This window comes from Neophocaena asiaeorientalis, unplaced genomic scaffold, assembly GCF_003031525.2.
Source record: "Neophocaena asiaeorientalis asiaeorientalis breed wild unplaced genomic scaffold, Neophocaena_asiaeorientalis_V1.1 scaffold946, whole genome shotgun sequence".
In the NCBI taxonomy this organism is placed as follows: domain Eukaryota; kingdom Metazoa; phylum Chordata; class Mammalia; order Artiodactyla; family Phocoenidae; genus Neophocaena; species Neophocaena asiaeorientalis.
In genome coordinates this window covers 1,596,471-1,618,124 of record NW_020175049.1, presented here as the reverse complement: position 1 = coordinate 1,618,124, position 21,654 = coordinate 1,596,471, and the positions used below count along the sequence as shown (strand labels likewise).

Genomic DNA, 21,654 nt, shown 5'->3' with positions numbered 1-21,654 from the left:
TTTGTGTTCTAAGAAATATTTGCTAAACCCCAAGATTGCAAGATTTTCTCTTACATTTTATTCTAGAAGTTTTATAGTTTTTACTTTTAGATTTAGGTCTATGATCCATTTTCAGTTAATCTTTGTGTATTGTGTGAAGTGAGTTGGCTGACCAATTTATCACACTGCCAAAATCAACTACATTTCGGTTCTTTTCAGAGTATGTTCATTTATCAGTAGTCTCCATTTAAAAAACAGTCTAGAAGTATTCTTTTGTCTATAGAAATTACATTTTGTTTTGGTATGCAGAATAGTACAATATAATGGTAAAATTGGGTGAGTAACTGCGAGTTTAGTATTTTTGGAAGCCAACATTTTTTCTCATTTAACTTTTCCCAATGTTTCTTTAAGCATACTGGAATTTCCTCTATTAGCATTATTATTGTTTTTCCTATTTTATGAATGAAAAACTGAAGCTATGAAGTATTAACATTTTTTTCAGTCATACAATTATTTATGCTAACATCAGGTATAAACTCAGGTCTTCAATTGCAAAATTTTTTATTTTAGCTTATGTGAAATGGAAAAAAGGTGCAATGTGTTTATAAGAATGACAGGTCAGATGAGTATAGCATAAATATTAACTTAGTATTCATAAATAGGTAATATTATATACATGGGTATCATTATCATATTTATTATTCATTGAGGTCACATCTATTAAACATGAGAGAGTCCTATTGTATGACTTTTATCCTGCAGATTGGCCAGGTAGAATGGTGATAGTGTGCTATCTATTACTTGAAATATTTTCTTTTCTTTTTTTTTTTTTTTGCGGTACGCGGGCCTCTCACTGCTGTGGCCTCTCCCGTTGCGGAGCGCAGGCTCCAGACGCGCAGGCCCAGCGGCCATGGCTCACGGGCCCAGCCGCTCCGCGGCACGTGGTATCCTCCCGGACCGGGGCACGAACCCACGTCCCCTGCATTGGCAAGCAGACTCTCAACCACTGTGCCACCAAGGAAGCCCGAAATATTTTCTTTTTAAATAGTCTGACTTGATGAATTTTCCTACATTTCTCCCTTGGGATATCATTCTATAATTTAGTCTTAAAGTATTCTCATTTGTCATATTATCTAATTTATCTTTGGTCTGTTGTGTTACATCTTTGCCATTTTGTCTGTCAAAAGTTTATAAATAGCAGTCACTCCCAATGACATTAATCATTCTGGGGCCAGTCTTCCCAAGACTAGCACTTATCCTTTTAGTTGTTTGGTAGCTTCCCCTCATCTGTCTCAGAAATATCTCTGATTGCAGTTGACCCTTGAACAATGGGGAGAGGGTGAGGTGTGGAGTGCCAACACTCCCTGCAGTGGAAATCCCATATCTGCTGTTCTGCATCTGTGGATTCAACTATCCCAGGATCTATAGTACTATAGGATATGTTTAGTGAAAAAATCTGCATGCAAGTGGACCCGGGCAGTTCAAACTCATGCTGTTTGAGGATCAACTGTTTAATTGCCTTCTGACATATGGATTCTTTATGCCATGTAATGAAATACCAACTCCATTTTAATACAGTACTGAAGAATATAATAGTCTGTGTGAGTGATCAAGTCATCCTCTTATTCCAGAGCCTTCAGGAACCATCTACACCTTCCAAGTAAATCCCAAACCTCTTTACTAAGCATTCAGACCAATCATCTCAGAAGTAACCTCCCTCCCCTTGTACTCCTATTACATTGTCTTTATACCTCTAACATGAGAGTTAAACATAGCTTTACAATAGAGTTGCAGTGCATAAGTGCTTAATTTATGTGAATTCAAGTCTTTGTAAAGCTGAAAGAGAATAATTTGATTTAAATATTTCAGTTTTAACCACCAGTCCTTTATCAGTTAGGGTTAAATCAAAGAAACAGAACCTCTATAACTGATAGAAAATATGGGATTTATCATGAGCATTAGCTCTTACAATTATGTAAGAGCTGGTTAAGCAGACTGTGTCTGGTGTTGGGCCTAAAGTCAGCAGGGCAGTAGTCAGGAAGGAAAGTGGTCATAAAATGGGATAGAGTAAGGAAAGATTGAAACTGGAGAGGACAAGCTGGAACCACAAGGACAAAGTGGAACCTGCATGTGTCTCTCATTGCATCCAACTTCAGTGATATGAATGACCTGTAGGATAACCTGGTACCTTTGGCCACACTGTTGAACATGCACCTAGTTGAGGATTCAGAAAAGCTGAAGGAGAGACCTGGTGGGAGCTGGATCGCTGCAGGACAGGCTGCTTGCCCATGCCAACATGGTGAGCCACCATGATTAGTGCCTGGCCCTAAAGTGATTTTCAGAGCAAAAAAAGTCTTCTGCTTTACTTCTGCCTTCCAAATCTCACGTAAATTTATCTTTTAACTAACCCTAACCTAGAGTCATACAGGGAAGGGGATTCTGAGAAATGCAGTTCCATCTTAGCTAACTTGACATACTACAAAGTCACCATAAACCCTTGAGTTAGCAAGGGGTTGAAGATATACAACTGGTAATTTTCTTTCTTTCTTTCTTTTTTTAATGTATAAGGACATTCATTCTATTTTTTTAGTGTAAATTTATTTATTTATTTTTATTTTTGGCTGTGTTGGGTCTTCATTGCTGCACGCGGGCTTTCTCTAGTTGTGGTGAGTGGGGGCTACTCTTCATTGTGGTGCGCAGGCTTCTCATTGTGGTGGCTTCTTTTGTTGCAGAGCATGGTCTCTAGGCATGCGGGCTTCAGTAGCTGTGGCATGTGGACTCAGTAGTTGTGGTTTGCAGGCTCTAGAGTGCAGGCTCAGTAGTTATGGTGCACGGGCTTCATTGCTCCACGGCATGTGGGATCTTCCCAGACCAGGGCTCGAACCTGTGTCCCCTGCATTGGCAGGCAGATTCTTAACCACTGTGCCACCAGTGAAGTCCCACATCTGGTAATTTCCAATCTGTCTCAGTTCCCAAGTACCTCTCATAGTATAAGCATCTCACCATGCTGAGTTCAATTCTACTACTTGGTTGAATTTTTCAAACAAGACTGCTTTCCTAATCCCCAGCCAACTGCTTCATTACATGCTCACCTGAAGAAAGTGATCTGATCCAATGCTGAAGAGAAAGACTGGCTGTATTGGGTTTATGAACCAAGAGGTGGTATATGGGTCTCCAACATGGTACTTTCCTAAAAAGGTATTTCTAGAGTAATTTTGCCCATATTCAATTTTCAATTTATGCTTTGTCTTTGGAACTAAATCCTGGTTTTAGAACCATCTTCAATACATATTTATTAAATATGAATGAATTGTATATAAATTGTGAATGAATTGCAGTAGGGATTTTCTACTGCTCTATTTCTCTTAGCAAATAGCAAAGTACTTGATACAAATTAGATATTCAGTAGATATGGATTAAATTATTTATTGAAGACTTTTATTCTGGTGCTGTGTAATATCAAAACAAGAGTATGTATTTTTTTTTCAGTGAAAATAGTGTCTGTATTTACATTTTTAAAAATTGGGGTAAGACTTACACTTAGTGAAATGCACATGTTTTAAGTGTACAATTCTGTAAGTTTTGGCAAAAATATACACCTGGAACCGACACCGCAGTCAAGATATGGAACATTTCCATCACTCCAGAAAGTTCTCTTATGTCACATTGCAGTGAATCCTTACCATTCATAACCAACTACTGCTCTGATTTCTATTACTGTAGAGTAGTTTGATCTGTCTTGAACTTCAAAAAAATGAAATGATATAGAATGTACTTTTTTGTGTCTGGCATCTTTCATTCAACATGTTTTTGAGATTCATCCACGTTACTGTATGTGTCAGTGGATTCGTATTCCATTGTATTCTTTTGCATAAATGGTTTTCCATTCTTCTGTTGATGAACATTTGGGGTTGTACTTAGCTTTTGGCTATTATGAATAAAGATGCTATGTACATTAGTGGACAAGTTTTGTGTGGACATAAATTTCTCTTGGGTAAATGTCTAAAAGTGGAGTTGCTGGGTCATGTGGTAAGTGTATGTTTAAATTCCTAAGAAACTGCTAATTTTCAGAGGTTGTTTCCTTTTTAACCTCCACAAGCAATGTATGTTGTTTTACATCCTTGCCAGCATTTGGTGTTGTCAGTTTTTTAAATTGTATTGTAAATGTTTTCTTTTTCAATAGGTTTCTAAGTTGCCCTGAATATGAGCCACTGAATATTGTGTATGCTTTGGGACCTGGGTAAAAGCGACTGCTCATTCAGTGTGGGTTTTGCAAGGCAAGTTGGAGCTTGCAGAAAAGTATATGTACATTGAAGTACTTTGGAAAACTTTGGCCCAGTTTGTCTGTTTCAGTGTTTACATGAATCTCTACACTCTGCCTGTACCTCTCTCTCTCTGTCTCTCTTTCTTTGGTAAATTATCTCTAAAATATTATTAAAGTAATCCATGTTCTTGGTAAACAGTAAATAAAGGAGAAAAGTGAAAGGTTTTCTGAACTCTTGTACTTCTACACACAATTTTATGGTATCCAGAAATAACCATTGTTAATATTTTTTGTGTATCTTTTCTCAAATTTTCTATGCATTTACTAATATATATATAAATATGCATGTATAATTACATATATATGTGTTTTTGGAACAAATAAGATCATATTATAAATACTATTCTGCAACAGGTTTTTACTTAATAATCTTAAAACTTTTAAAATATCAGCACATAAATGTAATCTTTCTTTTAAGCAAACTCTTAAAACTGTATTTCAAAGTACAGATTTATAATTTTACCAGTTCCCTATGCTGGTTATCTTAGGTTAATTCTAAGATTTAGCATTACAAACAATGTTGCATACACATTTTTTTTTAATGTATCATGCAGGTATATCCAAAGAGTGGATTATTAGCAGTGGAATTGCACAGTTTGCTCAAGCTTTATTTTCAGCTGAAGTGTATGTAGTTTCAGGTTATGAACAGCTCATTGGAAGTTGCTAGTAAACACAGGGTCGTGTGTGTGTTTCCACAGCCTCTTTTGTCAAGAGACCTTTGACAAAAGGAAAAGATGACCTTGAAAGAAAGGTCTTTGTCTTTATCTTTTGTAGATCTTCCTTTGGCCATCTACAATTCACTAATAATTAGCAGTCATTCATAACTGTCTTCTGAAACTGAAGACAGCTTTTCTAGAGACTAAAATTGTCATCACCATAATTCACTCAAAATCTAATCTATTATTCTAGGAAACTAATATATTTTTACAATTCCATTCTTATCTTAAGATAGAACAATAATGCTGATATTGCCACTAAAAATAGCTGGCTGGGCAACTGTTCAGACAAATGTCACAAAAGAGTTTGTCCTTTGCTTGCTGCTGATCCATTTAGCAATCTTCTCTGCTTATTTCCCCAAAAGATTTGAGACATCTATGCTGCAAGGACAAGTGCTTCAAGACACAACACCATAAGCAGACTAAAGGACAAAAGGCAGATTAGTAAAAGGGAGGGTGAGGGGAACTTATTTTTCTAAGAAATTAGCTTAAGGCCCAGAACTTAGTTCTGAGCTTCTTAGTAAACTAGGTAGAGAGAGAAAGAGGCTGAGTTATAGAGCTTGCCATTTTCTAGCACAGAGGTTCTCAGTTTTATGAGATAGAACAATTCTTCTTTTTATTAATTAAAAAAATTTTTTTAATTTAATTTATTTATTTTTGGCTGCATTGGGTTTTCGTTGCTGCGTGCAGGCTTTCTCTAGTTGGGGCTACCCTTCGCTGTGTTGCCCTGGCTTCTCATTGTTGTGGCTTCTCTTATTATGGAGCACGGGCTTTAGGTGTGCCGGCTCAGTACTTGTGGCTCCTGGGCTCTAGAGTGCAGCTCAGTAGTTGTGGCGCATGGGCTTAGTTGCTCCGAGGCATGTGGGATCTTCCTGGACCAAGGCTCGAACCCGTGTCCCTTGCATTGGCAGGCGGATTCTTAACCACCGCGCCACCAGGGAAGCTCGCTTTTTTTAATAACAAATGCCTTCTTATTATCCTGAAATGAGGTTTATGGGTAATATACCATATAATACAGCATACCATTTAAAATGAATATAAAGTCGTAACTCTAGTATATCAGAGAAATTAAAGGTAAGTACTGTATAGTAAAATAATTCATATTTTAACACGTATATGTCCAGGCATGACTATGTTGGAAGGCAAACAAAGTTACCACATGCTTTATCTATAGGAAGAATCACTTTGAATGCAACAGCTACAAATGCAGCTTAGTTCAGGTGTGTTGGCTACTCAGCTACCACCAGCCTAACTGATGGTGATGATATAATTTTCCTAACTGCTGAAGAATTCTTTTTAAATTCTGAAAAAGAGCATAGTCTCCTCCCAATTTACTTGGGTTTTAAATTCTTAGGAAATTAAGTGATATTGAAATTGAACAAAAATCTCTTTGTATTTACATGTAAAGTGGATTTTTTTCTAAGCTCATAAGCAGCCTTTTTATTTTTTTCCTTCTTACATGGAAGTCTGATGAGGTATGAAAAATGGTGCAGAATGTGGAACAATTTTCACTGTGCAGGACTGCCCTGTGCATTGCAGGCTGCAGAGCATCTATGGTCTCTGCCAACACTACGTGCCAGAAGTTCTTCCCTCCCACCATTGGGACAACCACTTTAGAAATCCGTGTGGCATTATTTGTTAAAATCTGCATTTCTCATAACCCAGTCATCTACTCCTAGTTATATACATATCAGAAATGAGTACATATGTGCATCAAAAATTGTGTTCAAGAATGTTTGCAGCAACATTATTCCTAATGGCTCCAAATGGAAACAACTTACATCCCCTCAACAGAGGAATGGATAAATAGTGCCATAGTCACACAAAGGAATAACATGCAACATTGAAAATGAACAAATTGCTACTGCAGAAACCACGGAGAAATCTCACAACGTTTAGTGACAGAGCCACACACAGAATACATACTGTATGATTCCAAAAGTTCAAACACAGGTAAAACTAATTTATAGTATTTGTTGGAATAATGCCTGGTGGGAGAATGAAGTGCGTTTCTGTGGTACTGATGGAGTTCTATTTCTTGATCTGGATGGGGTTTACATGCGTGTGTTTGCTTTGTGATAATTCATTATCAGCAGAGGAGAGAGTATGAAAACAATTCTACAGGATGAGATTGGTTAAGTGTAAAAGAAAGGGGGAAAAATGACTGTAATGAAAAAAAAAAAAGTCAACTCCCTCCCCAAACCTCCTGCCCTCCATTTCCTATGAAGGGAGCCTAGGAAAAATCAAACCCGAGAAAAATTCCAGCTCACACTCAAACCGTCAAACAGACCCAGAGATTCAAAAGTCCATCACTCGGGGCAAAAGGTTTTCCCAGATTTTGTCCAAGGTGATTACAAAAGCGACCAAGTCTCTTCTCTGCTCAGGGTAAGAGGGTAAGGAAAAAGCAAAGTTTAAAAACATTAAGTTACTTCCCAATCTCTTCCCAGGATCACCCGGGCCACCTGGCACCCGACCCGATCCACCTAAGGGGGCGGGGCCGAGGCCCTACTCTGACTCCCTGGCAACGGAGCAAGCCTTTGTCGCGTCCTAGCAACACGCTCCTCCCTCCCCTTGACTGGCCTGCCCTCCCTCGGTCCCCCTACCTTGCTCACCGCTCCGGCATACACTCTCACTGGGCCACTTGGTGGTCCCGAGGGCTTGGATTTGCACTTTCTGATTCAAGCGCCAGACAGCTCTCTGAGTTCCTGTAGTGGGAGCCTTTCTGGGAGAGCCAGAGTGGGGGAGGGACGGCGAGAAAAAAAAGTTTAAGAAAGAAAAAAAAAAATCAAGATTTGGTAATTTTTATTTTTAAGACATATCCAAATTTCCCAGGAGCGTGGGAAAATCACGTTTGTGTAAACTCCATATAAAGAAGGAAGAAAAGAGACACTTTGAAGACCTAGCCGACTGGGGACTGGAGATTTTGGACACCATCGTCCCTTCCCTGCAGGACCTAGGCAGGCACGTGATGCACATGCTGCCCTCGCTGAGCAAGGAGGGTAAGCGACATGGGGCAGGGGGCCCTGGGAATGAACCTTTACCTGCTTGGGGGTCAAGGCGGAGACCTTCCTTATCCCTTGTCTCTGGCAGGCCTTGAGTGGCCGTGTGGCCTTGGCAGCCTCATGCTGGATGTCCAAATACACTTTCTTTATTGACTTCTTTAATGAGAGAAAGGGGCCAGCTGAGGGTTTCTATAAATTTATTTATTTTACTTTTGGCTGCCTTGGGTCTTCGTTGCTGACAGCAGGCTTTCTTTAGTTGTGGTGAGTGGGGCTACTCTTCCTTGCCGTGCGTGGGCTTCTCATTGCGGTGGCTTCTCTTCTTGCGGAGCACAGGCTCTAGGTGCACAGGCTTCAGTAGTTGTGTCTGGCGGGCTCTAGAGCGCAGGCTCAGTAGTTGTGGTGCACGGGCTTAGTTGTTCTGTGGCATGTGGGATCTTCTGGGACCAGGGCTCGAACCGGTGTACCCTGCATTGGCAGGCAGATTCTTAACCACTGCACCACCAGGGAAGCCCCAGCTGAGGGTCTTAGATTAAACAAGATAATGTATACACAGGGCTTAGCTCAGGGACTAGCACAGAGTAAGTGCTCAATAAACGTTAGCTAAAACAACCACCCCAAAGGGCTCCTTCTCAGAATTCATGCAAAGACAAGGCTACTTTTGTTGCCAGTGGTATCTTGGGGTTGTGTTAAGAAAGTGAGATAAAACAAAAAAACAAAAAAAAACTGGGTGTTTGGAAGAAGACCCGACATCTTCTCATAGAAAACTTACTAGGCTTGGTTAAAAACATAGTTTCTTAAAAAAGTGACCCTAAAGTGACACTGAGATCTGTCTGCAAGCAACAGGAGCCCTTGGGAAGAAAGGTGCTCCAGAAATGCAAACTATTATTGTTATTAAGTCATTGTAACTTAGGGATGATTCCTAGGCTTTAACCAAATGATTTTAGGAGACAAAATAAATAGGAGTACATGCATCTTCTTTCTCTTTCCTCTGTATCCCTCCTACTTTTCCTGTTAATTCTAAAAGAAGTGTTTAAAATAATGGTTTTATGGATTTTTAAATATTTGCCATATTTGTAAATTTATATATAATTTCTTCAATTCAAGTATTTTGAGAACTTACTATGTGCTGGGCACTAGAGTACTGATGTTGAGCAAAACCTTGGAATTTACAATCTAATGGGGAAGATACACATTAACCAAGTAGTCACAGAAATAAATATAAATTTACATTTAGTCAGTGCTCCTAAGGAGGTGCATGGTACAATGAGAACTTTTAATGAGGGTGAGGATGCAGGTGTGTATCAAGATTTGCTGAAGAAGGGAAGATTTGAGATGTGAAGAATGAGTTGGAATTGTTATGAAACCAACTTGGGTCCATTTGCCCAATGTGCAGCAAAGTCAATCTACTGACACCAGGTTGTGGTGAAGGAAAGTATAGCCTTTATTGCAGGGCCAGGCAAGGAGAATGGGAAGCTCATGCTCAAAAGAACCGAATTCCTCGATGGCTTTCAGGGAAGGGTTTTTAAAGACAGTGTGAGGGAGAGGGTTGCAGGGTACATGATCAGCTCGTGTATGATTCTATGCTTCATTGATGTTGAGGTAACAGGGTGATGTTTCAGGAATATCAGTCACCAACCTTCTAATTCCAACCTGTCTGGGATCTACATGCTTGTGGTCTGCATGCAGTTAACTTCCTCCACCTGGTGGGGCTTTTAGTATCTGCAAAACAACTCAAGGATATGGCTCAGGACATTATCTTTAGCCCTTGAAGAGGAACTGAAAGTTCTTGACTTTGCTTTATGGCTAAACTCTTTTTTTTTTTTTTTTTTAATTTATTTATTTTTGACTACATTGGGTCTTCATTGCAGTGTGCGGACTTCTCATTGTTGTGGCTTCTCTTGTTGCGGAGCATGGGCTCTAGGCACGCGGGCTTCAGTAGCTGTGGCTCGTGGGCTCTAGAGCACAGGCTCAGTAGTTGTGGCGCACGGACTTAGTTGCTCCGTGGCATGTGGGATCTTCCCGGACCAGGGCTCGAACCATGCCCCCTGCATTGGCAGGTGGATTCTTAACCACTGCGCCACCAGGGAAGCCCTATGGCTAAACTCTTATTATTTTGTCTTGCTTGACTGTTTTCCTTCGTTTTTGCATTTTCTCACTTCTTTGATTAAATTTGCTCTTTGGAACTCGGGGAAGGCCTAGGAGGCTAAAGCTTTCCTACAAGCAATAGGCAGGGGACACAGAGGGTGGGGACTTTGTCCCTGGGAAGGCCCCACAGCATCCTGCTAAGTTTCAGAATTTAGTAGGTGAAATGGATCAGTTGAATAGGGAGTGGAGGGGAGGTGAGAGTGTTCTTGGCAGAGAGAATAGCAAGAGCAAAAGCTCTGGAGGGAGGGAGCATGGTGTGATTGAGGAGCTGAAAGAAGGTCAACATGCTCTATAGCGCGCGATAGCTGCTAGGGAATGTGTTCGTAAAGGAGGCTGGAGGGAAATGGAGGGGTCAGGTTAGGCATGGCCTCATAAGTCACGTTAAGGATGTTGGCTTTTATGTTTAGCCTGAGGGAAAGCTGTTAAGTGTTTTGAGTGGAGCTAAAGGAGGAGCTGAATGACATGGTCAAATTTGCATTTTGAGAAGACTGGTCTGGTGGCAATGTGGAGAATGAATTGGAGGGTCAAGAATGCCTATAACAGTAACCTAAGTGGGAATGAGTCATCTGAATTCACTCTTGGTTTGAATTGGTAACAGTAAAAATGGAGAGAAGTGGGCAGACTGAAAGGCTATTTGGAGAAAAACTCTACAAATTATAGTGATGGCCTGGATATAGAGGTGACAGAGAAGGGGAGTTTCAAGGATGCCTTCTGAGTCCCCAGCTTATGTAACTGAGTAAGTGATGGGACCGTTTGTTGAGATTGAAACCCTGGGAAAAGGACAACATTTAAGGGAAGGAAAAATCCAAGTTAAAGTGCCTTTGTGAGATATCCAAGAAGGCATTTGGGTACACAGGTCTGCAACCTCAAAAGACCAGAGGGCGTCTGGGCTTCTAAGTAAACATTTGGGGTCATCTGCATATTGGTGGTCATTAAAGCCCTGGGCATAGATGTGACTGCTTAGGCAGAAAGTATAGAGTGAAAAGGGAAGGCAGCTTGGGGTTGTGTCTTGAGAAACTCCAACATTTAACATCTCCTGGGTTGAGGAAGGTAAGCTTGCAAAGGAGACTGAGAAGAAATACCTAGAGAGGTAAGAAGAAACCTCAGGAGAGAGTAGTGTCTCACAAAAGCCAAAAGGACAGGGGCTTAAAGGAGGAGGGAGTGGTCAGAGAGGTGAACAATTAAACAAGTCCGTTGAATTTATTGACAAGGAGACCATTGGTGATTTCAGCAAGACCTTTATTGATTGAATGACAGAAGCAGAAGTCAAATGACTATTTACTTAACTTTCACAAATGACCCACTGTAAAGGAGATGAAGATAAACTCCCAGTATCAGCAAAACACACAAATTAATTTTTCATCATTGTGTGTGTTAAGGCCTGCTGCTTTCATATGTTTCACCAAAGTTTAATATTATGTAGTTATAGTACTTAGAGGGTACCATCATCATTTTACAGATGTGAACTGGTTGAAACTATTGAAGACTACATAGCCAGCAATCCATGAAGGCAGGAAGGCTGTAGGTCTTCAGACACACAGCACACTGGTGTTTCCACTGTACTGTGCTCTGGGAATACGTTTCCTTGTCCAAATCACTCTGCAATAATTTGCTTGTCTTTTCGTATTAATATCTATTTCAAGTATATATTATTCTATAATTTACATAATGGGCACTTGGCCCTTTTTTTATAATGATATATAAGGTACAGTATTCCTGTTTGGAATACACTTGGCATTGTGTTTAAAACTATGGTCTTGAATGCACAAAATGTTTAGAATTTGAAGTCAGATGAATGTTGAATTGAATATAGAAGGTATGTTCAGGGATTATTTCTTGTGATTCTTGGTATTTCAGTATTTGATTAAAATAAATAATAACCTCAGCTTTCCTAAAAAGCATATGCTTTAATTTGCTTTTTAGACTGGATTAAAATTATTTTTCTTTTGAGATTTAGTGATACCTTTTCTGACACTTTGGGATATAGAAAACATCAAAGTTAGAAATCACAGTCTGTAAGATTTCCACATCTCTTCCATTTGAATTGCAGAAGTCTAAACCTTTCTAAAGGAAATCTTGTACATGTTTTCCTTTTCCTTCAGTGAAAAATATCAGATTTCAGTTTAGAATAATAACTCTGCTCTTATATGACTTTGCCTATTAGATTTTATAGAGTAAAAGGACACAGGGGACTTGAATGTATCATTCAAATGAGGAAAGACAGTCTTCAAATTTCTAATTAAGCTCAGTCAAGTCTTTCCACTAGGGTTTGGTTGCAAGCTATCTAGTTTCTCCTGGCCCTAATTAAATCATTTCCTTTGGTTAGATTGTTTTCCTGAAATTTGAGCTTCATATCATGAGTCTAGGTGAAAGCCTTCACAGTTTTGCTTTGAAAAGTCTCCATGTACGTCTGGATATTGAGATTCTGTATCATTAGTGAATTAATAATATTTTTAGTCATGATGAAAATTTGAACTCAGAAAACAGTTGGGACTGTTTGAAATCCCTTCTTAGTTCTTAGCAGCCAGCAGTAGAATCCTTTTGTCTGCGGGGGAGGGGGAGGAGCAGTGGGAAATGCAGTAGGATGGGATGGAATAGAAGAAATACCTGATTATCGTAAACTGTATATCCGTGGTTTGGAGTGAAGGGCAGAATCTTGGCATTTGGCTCACTGTAGCATGCAGCCCTAGTTTTCTTGGTGACTGAGTAAGTTTCCATCACCCAACTTGTTCCTAGATGCTCATAAGAGTCACTGCTACTTCTTGTTGCCTAACCTGCTCTTTCCCTGGCATATTAAAAATATTTATAACCCTGATATACTGGATTAAAAGACTGCAATTTTCTGCTGTAGGTAGTGGTTTGAACCATTAGGGAAAACAGTTATACCAATAAATCCAGCAGTTTCTAAAATGGGGAAAGAATTGGTTTTTGTCCCCAACTGCATCTATGACCTGAGGTGGCAACCTGGTAAATGCCACTGTTCTTGATCCTTTATTTTGAGAATTAAAACATACTACTCTTTTCGTTTGTCAAGAGTTCATCAGTGAAACGTATCTGTAATAAACTCCTGACTAGGTTTGGAATGGAAATGTCAATACAGACATAGATTTCTATATTTATGAATATTAGTTATAACTAAAGTATACCTTCATATCATACATTAACACTTGAGTTATTGGCAACTACTTATTTTTCTACCACAGTTTTTTGGGAACACAGCTCAGAACAAGAAAATAAGCCTAGAAGGCCTCCCTTTGACCATTCAAAAGCAGAAAGTGCAAAGTACTAGTAGCAGAAAGAAGCAACAGCTGGAGGCCAACAGTGACAAATGAGAGTGAAAAGCAGAGTCAAGAATTTAGCCAAAATAGAAGTACAGAAACAGTTAGTGTACAGACAACAGCCTTTCACGCCTTCGTGGCCCCTGGCCGTCTTCCTGTGTTATAGAATGGTGCAAGAATGAATGTTCATGTTAATCAGATACTAGAGTAGACCCTTAGAGGTTTGTTGAATGGGTCATTAATAAAAGGCTATATTATACTTGGTTAACTCTATTTATAGAATAAACGGAAAGGAGTTACAGATTTCCCTTTATTCTAGGAAGATTTTCTTCAGAAATTTCTTCTTCTTCCCCTCCCCCTCCTCCCTTCCTCCCTTTCCCCCATCCTCTTCCTCCGCCTCCTTCACATTTTGGGAACTTAAAGGGGTAGCTTTACTTACCAGGAAAATTAACTTTGGAGAATGACCTTATTTTCTGTTAATTCTAAATTAACTAGAAAGTACTCTTATTGTATTCTGGATTTACATTTTTTATTTTATTTATTTATTTTTTTGCGGTACGCGGGCCTCTCACTGTTGTGGCCTCTCCCGTTGCGGAGCACAGGCTCCGGACACGCAGGCTCAGCGGCCGTGGCTCACGGGCCCAGCCGCTCCGCGGCATGTGGGATCTTCCCGGACCGGGGCACGAACCCGTGTCCCCTGCATCGGCAGGTGGACTCTCAACCACTGCGCCAACAGGGAAGCCCCCTACATTTTAATTTATTAACACTAAGATACTATTACAGGGGTGCTCTCATAAATTATTTTTTGTTTCCTTTGAATTTCAGAAGTCTCTACTATTTGGGGGAATGTGTCAGAATTTGTGGAACGGCAGCTATCCCTACACAAGGTAGGATTTATACTTTAATTTTAATGTAGGAGGTCAAAGAACCTTTCCTCCTTTGTCTGGTAGAAGGATAGCAGACTTTAGAGCCACTCAGTTTAACTTGCAGTTTTGGGATTTTATGATGCTCACACTTAGGACTTGTGGGTAGTAGATTTAACAAACATGGATTTCACCCTTAGGTAATGAATTTGAAAGTTCTGCTCCCCTGGTGATAGGAAGTATATTGCTGGTCAGCCCGGGTGCATGTAGATGAAGTAGGTGAATTCTGTTCATCTGTGATCTGATAGTTCCTGGCGTGGCTATAGAAGGATATGATGCTTTTTGTTTTGCCTCTTTGCAGGGGATGGATTTTAATTGAAATATAAGAAGGCAGTCAGGAACTGAACTCAACTTGCCAAAAGTGAGAAACTTTGTCCAGGGCTGGGCTATTTCCTCCCATCAAGTCTTAAGTTTGGATACCAAAGAACTGATCGGAGATTTGGGGAGTTTGGAGGGAGCTGGAATGTTGTGAAAGTTTTATACCCTGCTCAGAGGTCCCAATATGACAGCTCTTGAGCTGAATTCATCCTTGAAACCGATTTTATTTGGTCTGATAATTTGAATTAGTCCTGAGCACTTAAAATTGGAAGAGTTTATACAAAGGTTTGTATTTATTTTCTCAAAAAATCAGCAGATTAACGATACCAGTTTTCCTTCCCTACATGTGACACTTGGCTGGAGCTGACAAGGGGCTTTCCCCTTTAGATGAGACATGCACTCCTTAGCCATCACATTCTCTGGCTTGATACCTTCACTCCGTTGCATTCTTTCTTTGTTCCTGTAGGCATTTGAGTTTGTAACCCTTGATGTATGATATTTCCAGGGAGACAGAGACCCAGTGTGAGAGCCAGGAGTGTTTGCTTCTACCCTCAGCCAAGATCACCACACTGCAGCATGTGTCTTGGATGTTTTGTGTTGTCTGATTTTAAGTGAGGGACATAAAACCTAAAAGAATGAGAAAGCAGAGATTCTCATGACCCCTTAAATCCCCCTCTGATGGCAAGGGATTAAAATTTAAAATGTCACACAATTTAGGACAAGAGTAATCTTAGATATAGATTAAAAGCAGCTATGGCATCCATACAAGTTTTCTTAGTCCTCATAGCCTTTGAATGATATGGAGATGAAGGATCAGAAACGCACCGTGGATTGATATGTTTTATACTTATTTGAAAACTTAGAGTCATAAAATACTAAAGCTGTAAGTAATCATAAAGATCATTGAATTTTAAGGCTCACGCCTTAAAATTTTCTTCATGTTTTTTGGGATAACAGTGCTAAGGATTATTTTTCTTTACATTTACAGTGAATTCTCTTTGTTGTTCTTTTTCCCCTTCTTTGTCTGCTCAGGGAGTTCAGATTCCAGGACTTGGAACTTTCACTTTCACGAGACAAAAACTGGACGTGGGAAACAACAAGTTTATTCTAATTCAGAGGCCCATATTTATCATGGCGGAGAAGTTAGTACAGACCCATGGACTCAAACAAAACAAAGTATATACTCCTGGTAAATATATTTCATTTTTAAGACTTTCCCAGAAGGTGACCAGCCTGGGGATAAAAATGAAAGGGCAAAGCTTGCCCAGTTGCTGCTTTATTGGTTTCTGATTTGAGGAGCTCTCTTTTCACGTGGTACATTTGGCAGAGCGAGCGGCCAAGGTAGGAAATTATATACAGTCTTCCTGCGGGCCATTTTAAACCTCAGTAGCTTAAAACCTGATGTGACATCAAGGCAGATTTATATAAAAGCGACATCACCAAGTCATACAGATTTTTATTCATATTTCAGATCGTAAGAAATTAAAAGTGGTTATAAAGAAGAGAAAGTTAGGGTCACAGGTTGGAAGAATCACAGTTAATATCAGCTAGGAAAAGATTACTGTGTTTCTATTGTATATAATCTAAATTATTAAAATTTAAAAGTTATTAGAAGCTTAATAATTCCATAAAGACTTAATACCATATATACCTCTCACACCCTAAAATCTTCCTTCTTTCTTCCCTTCCTTGTTCCCTCCCTCCCTCCCTCCTTCCCTTCCCTCCTTCCTTCCTTCCACAAATATTTACTGAGGGCCAGCTATGTGTCAGGCCTTGTTCCAGGTGCTAGAGACATAGTGGGAGACATGATGCCTGCCACAGGACGCTTGAATTCCAGCTTTAATGTGTGACTTTGTGACACCTGCCCTGGTTACTTAGAGGCTTTTGGGGGCTTCCTTCCTAATTTCTGGTTGTATTCCTTTTGATCTTCCTTATCATGCCCTTGTGCATGACTCATATATGGATGAAGAGAGATCGTCTATCCCCAATGCCAACAGGTGAAAAGGCTGAAACTTTCCTTTATGTTAATAACCCTGAAGGTCAATTTTCAGAGTAACTTTCCACCAAAAAATGATATATTGGAAAAACAAACAAACACCAATAAACTATACTTAGAATTCATGATGCATATATTCTGTATGGTGAGTTTGACAGATTTTCCATCCTATTTTTTAACCTAGAATTTTATGACAGAAGAAATATAATATCCTAATTCATCAAAAACCTACCAAATGAAGTGAAAATAAAGCCAATTTTTTTTGCAAAAACATTTGTGCTTTAGAACAGGGCTTATTTTGCATCTTGGATTTTGTAGTGTGGTCCAGAAGAGTACTTTAGATTTATAATTAATTTTTTAACGAGGTGGAGGAAATTTCAGAATTAAACATGTACGATTGAACTCATTCATAAGAACAACGACAGTTTAGCTTTTATTTTTGGCCATGCTGCACGGCTTGTGGGATCTTAGTTCCCCAACCAGGGATAGAACCCGGGCCCTTGGCAGTGAAAGCATGTAGTCCTAACCACTGGACCGCCAGGGAATTCCCGACAGTTTAGCTTTGGGGTGACGATTCTTCATCATTAATTAGGTAACTAATCAAACATTGTACAGTGATTCTTAAAGATTATTAAGACATGGTCCTTGCTTTGAAGAGCTCAGAATGTAGCGTGGTAGATAAATATATAAGAAAATGATGCAACATGATTAAGTCCTGTAAAAGCAACATTGATCGAACTGGATCATTGATCAGAACTGGATCAATGCCACGGGAGCCCAGAGGGGAGGATGCCTTACTCTGCTTGGGGAGATTTAGGAGGATGACATGCCAGGAGGTCTTAAAGGATGATAAGATTTTGCTGACAGTGGAAGGCATTTCAGGAACAGTATGAACAATTCAAGCATAAGGGAAAGAGTGAAGCCTGTTAAGGGAATAACAGGTGCTTCTGTGTGGCCAGGGCATTTGACTGTGGAGGCAAGTAGAGGGAAGTAAGAGGTTTGTAAGTGTGAAATTGTGAGGAGCCTTATATGGTTTGATAACGACTATGGAATTCATCCTCTAGGCACTTAGGAGCCACTGACATTTTTTGAGCAGGGTATTATCTGTACTGGTCCAGTTTTTAGTTTAGGAAGGTAGCTCTTTTAAGTAAAGTAGTTTGGTAAAATATGTGAAAGCCTGAATGAAGGCAGTGGCAATCAGGAGGAAGATGAGGGAATCTACTCAGGAGATATTTCAGATGTAGAACTGGTGGGATTTGGTTACCAGTGGAGAGCGGTGGGTAGCAAGAGGCAGGAAGGTATTTAGGATGACTCAGATTTCTCAGAGAATAGATGGATACTCATGCCATTAACTGCCATAGGGAATGAAGGGGAAAGGCAGGCTGTGGTGGCAGATAAAATAATGAGTTTGCTTTTGAACATGTTGAATTTGAGATTCCTGTCAGGATGTTTTTTGTTTTCTTTTGTTTTTTTTGGTGGTACGCGGGCCTCTCACTGTTGTGGCCTCTCCCGTTGCGGAGCACAGGCTCCGGACGTGCAGGCTCATCGGCTGTGGCTCACGGGCCCAGCCGCTCCATGGCATGTGGGGTCTTCCCGGACCGGGGAACGAACCCATGTCCGCTGCATTGGCAGGCGGACTCTCAACCACTGCGCCACCAGGGAAACCCTCCTGTCAGGATGTTTAGGTATAGATAATTTCAGAGGTCAGGAGAGGGTTGGATACTAGAGGTCAGGATGAGGATAAATTTACCCAGGAGACAATATAAAGTAAGAAGAGGAGACCGACAAAGACAAAATCCTAAGATGGTGTTAAAACAAACACCATCTTATAAGAAGCAGAAGGGGAAGGAAGCCAGCAAAAGAGACCAAGGAGGAGGAAATTGGAGAGCCAAGAGTGGTGCCATGGATACAAGAGAAAAGTGACAGTATAGCCCACAGAAGTTACAGAGAAGTCATGAGAATGAGATTTGCAACGTCTCTGCTGGCTTGTCCATCATGAGATGACAGCATCCTTATATAAATGGGCTGGAAGACAGATTGCAGATAGGCGTTGGGCAAATGGGAGGGGAGAATCTAGGGGAAGATGGTATAGAATCACCATTAAATTGTGCAGGAGGCTGTGGGCTGATATAGGGAAACTTGTGTACTGTAGAGCTGGTAATTCTCATCATCCAGCAGTAGTAGACATTGGAAAGGCTCTAATTTAATGTTTTGCCGAGTGAATGTTTAGAATGTCCCTATCTTCTCTCTGTCCTGGTCCTCTATCAGTGGACCTTGTCTACTGTCTCTCTTTCAATTTATCATCTTGATCATCTTTCCTATTTTCCCTCTTTTCTGACTTGTGGACCGTGCATAGCTCCTATATCTGTTCTAGTTGAATAGACCCTGTGCTTACTTTCATGCTAGATATAACCATATTCCCCTGCACTGCCATTTATGGGCTCATTAGAGGGGAAAAGCTGTCTGCAAGTCACTCAGACTGATACCCTCTGATAAGACCCACTTTTGTTTGAAAGGTGACTTCTAGTGGAGATAACTATCTTTTCAAAACAATGTTTGTAGATATTTATAATCATTTTAAAATGTTATGATAACTGGAGGAGAGAGGCAAATATTGCTGCAGCGTGTCCTGAAAGGGGACTGAAAATTTCAGAAAACCCTCTGATGAAGAGGAACAGTTAGTTATAAATATGTCTCCAAGAGAAAATAAAAATCTTGTCTGGAGTATTCCTTAGGAAGCTATTTGTTCTTATTTTGAGCAAAAAACATTCTACTTTTAGGGAAAATTGTATTGATTAATATCTATTAATAGGGTACAACTGAAGGCTTCACATGGACAGTTCTATTTTTGAGTATTAACTGAGAATCAGATAAATATTTGTGAGTGTGTATATGTCCTTGTTGTAATTTCCACTTCTTTCCCCTCACCCCAACTGTCTTTTTCTCCTCTAGGCGATATCCCAGTTGTTCCACTTAATTTTGTCATGATATCCCTAGAGGGTCCATTTAACAGAGATACGGTGGAAAGATGTGTGAAGGAGACGTCGCTTTTTTTATCACGATCCATTTCCACCAAACAAAACGTGGAGTTTACATTCAAAGGAATTGGGGTCCTCGTGATCAAAGGTGGCAACGTGAAGATGAGATTTTATAAGAACTTCCTTTTTACAATGGATGGAAGTGGGGCTTTGGCGAAAGCCCTAGCAAATGTAAATTAATATTTTCCTTCTCCTAACCCCTTTCCTGATTGTAGCTCTAAATCATCTGTAAATGGGTCATCTTTAAGAAAAACTAAGGTTGACATATTTTATTATTATTATAATATATATATTTTTTGCGGTACGCGGTCCTCTCACTGTTGTGGCCTCTCCCGTTGCGGAGCACAGGCTCTGGACGCGCAGGCTCAGCGGCCATGGCTCAAGGGCCCAGCCGCTCCGCGGCATGTGGGATCTTCCTGGACCAGGGTACGAACCCGTGTCCCCTGCATCAGCAGGCGGACTCTCAACCACTGCGCCACCAGGGAAGCCCGACATATTTTAAATGGCAGTTACCCCAAGTCAAAGAAGTACTTGTTTATAGATGATTAACTCTCTGACAAAAAAAGTTAGAGGGGGCTAAGGAACTTTAAGTTTTAAGGCAATGCCACCTGAAAAATATAGTGATAGAAACTCTTATAATTCTGAACATTTTATAATACCTTATGGTTTAAAAAATTCTTCCACATATATTATTTCACTTGGGTCTCAAAACATTATAAAACCAGAATTATTATCCTGATTTTACCAATGAGAAAAATGGGGACTCAGAGAGGTTATGTGGGAACCTGAAGTCTGGGTGCCCTGCCGTAGAACTGAAATTCAAGCCCAGACTTCCTAATTACTCTTTTTGTGCTGATTACACTATTTTATTTCAATGAAAGTCTACAGAAAAGTCGCATTCAGGTCATGGAAATGTATCTTTATCTTCCAATTTGCATTGTTGTAGAAGAAATTTCATAATTGACCCATCACTGTTAACCGTTAAGTAGCTGGTGTGACCTTCATGCTAAGTTGGACGTAGCAGACTTTAAGAAGGCAGTTAAACAGTCAATCAACAGGACTAACTGAATCTTAATGTACTAAGTTTGTATGAGCAAATTGGCTTATCATGAATGTTATATAATCCTGTGTCCCATAGAGCAAAAGCCAGACTTTTAAATGAAAAGGCTATGAAAGGAAATGTTATAAATATGGTTTAATTCTACCCTCTAATTTCTCCTTTCGTGGTGCTCTGGGATGGGTATTTAGGAGACGGAGTTGTGCATAATGAAGCTCTTGATGTTTTCTCCACACTCTGGCTTCATACAGGATTGCTAAGAGGGGTGCCAAACCTGTGTGTGCAAAGTGGAAACACACACACAAGTATCACCCTCTCTTTTTCATAAAAACATAGGCAAGATTTGCAAAACCAGAAGCAAGGCCAAAGTGCTGCTTCATCTCTCACCCTCAGGGATTCTACAGAAATTTGTAATCTTCAATATGTGTTTAAAAGAAAGGATAATGTTTTAATTGGACTGCTGCACTCTAAGATGTACCTTTTAAGGAGCATGTTCCAAAAGAACTAGTCTTGAGAGATATTCTATGAAAAAACGATCTGGAGGCCAAAGCACATGGGCATGTTAAAGGATCTGAGAGGTCTGGCTGGAAAGAAGCTGCTTTAACTGCCCGAATGTATTTAATCGTGGAAATTTAGGTTGAGTCAATATTCATTAACGTCTATAAAACACATTTTGGGAAACTGCTATAAAGTTGTGAGAGTGACTGTTTTTCTCCTAAATGTTCCATAATGTAAATCTGAGTGCTGTCCTGCCGAAGAGTTCTCTTGGAAAGCTGTGTGCTAACTTCACTGATGCTGCTTTTCTTGAAATATTTTTAAAACTTCTACTTTTGGAATCCCCTTCAAAGCCTTTTATAAACCATATCATTAATCCAAAA

The 21,654-nt window shown here is 39.9% G+C and overlaps 1 protein-coding gene across 1 annotated transcript in view; it reads left to right on the top strand.

Moving 5' to 3' along the window:
* The first annotated feature begins 7,972 nt into the window (after positions 1-7,972).
* The window catches only part of CCDC81 (coiled-coil domain containing 81), a 36,953-nt gene continuing 23,271 nt past the window's right edge, over positions 7,973-21,654 (top strand). The window contains exons 1-4 of the mRNA XM_024763606.1: positions 7,973-8,018; positions 14,270-14,331; positions 15,718-15,874; positions 19,634-19,890. Of these exons, the coding sequence (XP_024619374.1) occupies positions 7,988-8,018; positions 14,270-14,331; positions 15,718-15,874; positions 19,634-19,890 (507 nt within the window). The 5' untranslated portion in view covers positions 7,973-7,987. The remainder of the gene's footprint in view (positions 8,019-14,269; positions 14,332-15,717; positions 15,875-19,633; positions 19,891-21,654) is intronic.